The sequence below is a fragment of the Helianthus annuus genome, chromosome 13 (genome assembly GCF_002127325.2).
Source record: "Helianthus annuus cultivar XRQ/B chromosome 13, HanXRQr2.0-SUNRISE, whole genome shotgun sequence".
NCBI classification, from domain to species: Eukaryota; Viridiplantae; Streptophyta; class Magnoliopsida; order Asterales; family Asteraceae; genus Helianthus; species Helianthus annuus.
In genome coordinates, this window is record NC_035445.2 from 91,560,010 (window position 1) to 91,563,215 (window position 3,206).

At 35.9% G+C, this 3,206-nt stretch overlaps 1 protein-coding gene across 1 annotated transcript; it reads left to right on the plus strand.

Moving 5' to 3' along the window:
* Positions 1–2,229: 2,229 nt before the first annotated feature.
* LOC110901295 lies at positions 2,230–2,925 on the plus strand. Its single transcript, XM_022148131.1, has one exon. It carries the CDS (start codon positions 2,230–2,232, stop codon positions 2,923–2,925), a length of 696 nt encoding a protein of 231 aa, XP_022003823.1.
* The last annotated feature ends 281 nt before the right edge of the window (positions 2,926–3,206 follow it).

Consider the following 3,206-nt stretch of genomic DNA (forward strand, 5'->3'; position numbering starts at 1 on the left):
ATAACGCTATTTGTGACAATAATTTAATAATCCAAATTTCATTTCCAAACTTCAAGTAGTCATTAATACAAGATCCAAATAACAACAAGTTTAATCAAAATAATAAATCAACATAACCAAAATTCGATACAACATATTAAACCTAGCGTCTAAAGTGTGTATCTAGGCATCGTGCTACTTCTTTCATTTCATCATCATCAACCTGTAACATGTTTAAAATACAATTCAATGCAAAAGCAAAGGCGAGTATACAAGTTTGGTACATACATAGCATAAGATAAAAGTGTGAACAATTCCTCATAGCAAGCATGCGATTCAAGATAAACATTAAATATGGCATGTGTCTAACATATCAAACCAAGAAAACGCAACTTGCTCATGACATAACCAAAGTTTCAGTAGAGGCGGGTCGTTAATCCTATAGCGCTACATATGTCAAGGTTTGGCTCGTACGAAGTTAATGATAAGTTCAACACATAAGAATCACCCAAATTTAAAGTATCAAGCCATCACATATACAAGCATTGTTATAGGAATGTTCGTGTGTTTAGACAAAAGTTCATGTGTAAGTTTCAATAGGTAAACATGTTACACCCCAAAAGTGGTAAAAGTAAAAGGGGGAAATACGAGTATACTCACAAAGTTTGCATATGTTTTCCGATTATCCAATTGTTGACGAGTTGATGAGGTTAGAAGGTTGAATGTGTAGGGTTAAAGTTCATGTATGCTTAGAGTCGAGATTCGGTATTTAAAAACAACATAAAAGTAAGATATGAGAATAGCATGTGAAAGTAATCATCTTCAACCCATAACACTTGTATGACACTTGGTAACCACAAGGGTTATGATAATATTTTCATGAGTTGAACACCCATAAGAATCACAACAAGGTTTAGGTCTTAGGTGATGTTCTACTACTTTAACATATAAACATGAGTTCAACATTAAAGGTTCGAATGAGTGTATATATATATCTAGGTTAAGTACTACATATTATTTAGTCCAATAATTCAAGTAGGAGGTAGAAGATTATAATCTTCATTTAGGCACCTCGTGTTATCATAGATGTCATGTATGGGGTAGGAAGGACATGCTTCCATTTAGGAACCCCTTGAATGTTCACCACTTCACTTGGTGTAACAACAACCAAGGAGGGTCACGAACTAGGATTTGCACAATAACATAAACAACCTAACTATTGAGAAATCATCAAATCATGTGAGGATTGTATGTAGGACAACCCAAGTTGTTCCATAATCACTCATGTATCAAAGACTATGTTTGACATGATTTGTGGGTTGAAACCCTAAACAAAACACCAAGTTTATGAGGTTTAATCCTCTGATTTTAAATGTCTCAACCTTGTTTTTAAGCTTAACCAACCATGGGATAAGTTGTAAGCATTAGGACATAGGTATGAGATGTGTTGAACACAAGTTACATAGGTTTAAACAAGTTTTTGATGAACATAAAAACAAACAGAAAGTTTATGGACGATTTCGGGGCATTTCCAGGTCTGATTTCTCCATGGAGAAGTCTAGGAATCGAACCCCATGATTATACAAGCAAGTAGGAAAAAGAATCGAGTGAATCGGATAAGAATTGAGTGAGTTATGCTCATTTTCGTGAAGGGGTGTCAATCTACTCGAACCCTTGCTTTCAGCTACGGTTTGGTGGATGTTTTGTGAGTTTTTAGGGTTGCAAAAGTGGTAGGGAGGCTGGTTATAAGTGGTATTTATAGGGGGAAGGATTAGGGTTTCAATGGGTTGGGCTTTGGAAGTGTTTAGAAGGGGTTACACCTTGAAGCTAGCCCACAAAACCCAACTATATGGGGCTGAATTTTGCTGAATTGGGCTGCCATATTTCTTTATTTTTTTTTTATTTTTTAAAACATTATAATGAGTAATTTTGTTAATTAAGTTGTGTAATAATGTGCAACAATGTTTCCCCTAACTTGTAACAAGGTGAAATATGAAATAAAACATGATTTAACTAGGTAAAGAGTGTAATGTACAAGTTTTATTTACGAAGCAAGTTCCGTATTTTACAACGATTACGATGAAAGAATGGTTATAAGAACACAAGATTTCCAAAGATAGAATTTCACGTAAGGTTTCTAAATGTAGGAAGTTTGAAAACGCAGGGCGTTACATGTATGCTCTGGAGAAATTCAAAGCTTGCAGCGTACAAGATAGAATTCAACGAGCTGATCAAAATATGACAAATAACATGACATGGGACTGGCGTAGGGTACCGGAAGACGCGGCAGAACTAGCAGAGCAAAACGATCTAATAAATATTGGCTCACTTGCTTCTCTTTCTCAATTCGGTGAAACTTGGTCATGGGTTCCAGATCCGAAAGGTAATTTCTCAGTTAAATCTGTGAAAAATCTTCTCCATCGATCTTCCCCACCTATCGGCGAGTGTTGCTTTTCATGGAACAATTGGGTTCCGCGCAAAGTAAATATTTTCGGCTGGCGTATGGCCCTTGATCGTCTACCTACTCGGGTCGCTTTAGCACACTGCAATATCAGCATGTCTTCAATCTGTTGCCCGTTTTGTTGCGATAAGGATGAATCTGCTTATCATCTCTTCGCGGAATGTGCAGTAAGCTTCATTGTATGGCAGATGGTATCAAGCTGGATTAATATTCCTCCCATCTACGCTTTCACCATTGAAGACCTCCTACGGGTACATGAACATATCGCAGGCTCGGTAATAGTAAAAAAACTTATTCAAGCTATTGTCCTTATCTCTTGTTGGAGCTTATGGAAATCACGCAACGATCTCATTTTCTCCGGCACTCGAGTGGACATCTCAAGACTCTTGGCAGAAATCAAATCAACTAGTTTCCTTTGGGTTAAACATAGAGCAAAAATGAATTTGTTAGATTGGGCAGATTGGTGTAGCTTCAATATTTTGTAATCTTCTTTCTTTGTCTAGCTTCTTGCTAGCTTGTTTTTCTCTTTAATAAATCAGCCGTTAAAAAAAATGGAAAACTAAATGCAAGAATGACATCAGACTTTATTTTTTTAGTAAACTGCCAAAATGATCCATGAGGTTTGGTCACTTTTGTCACTTTAGTCCAAAATTCAAATATTTTGAATCTGAGTCCCTATGGTTTGAATTTTGTTGTCATTTTCATCCAAAATCAAAATTTGGTCAGATTTTTCAGTTAACATCTACTTTTTTTTTTTTTTTGTCTT

Bases quoted from the DNA above. Each gene is read 5' to 3' on its own strand.
- LOC110901295 (XM_022148131.1), top strand. From the start codon at position 2,230: ATGACATGGGACTGGCGTAGGGTACCGGAAGACGCGGCAGAACTAGCA.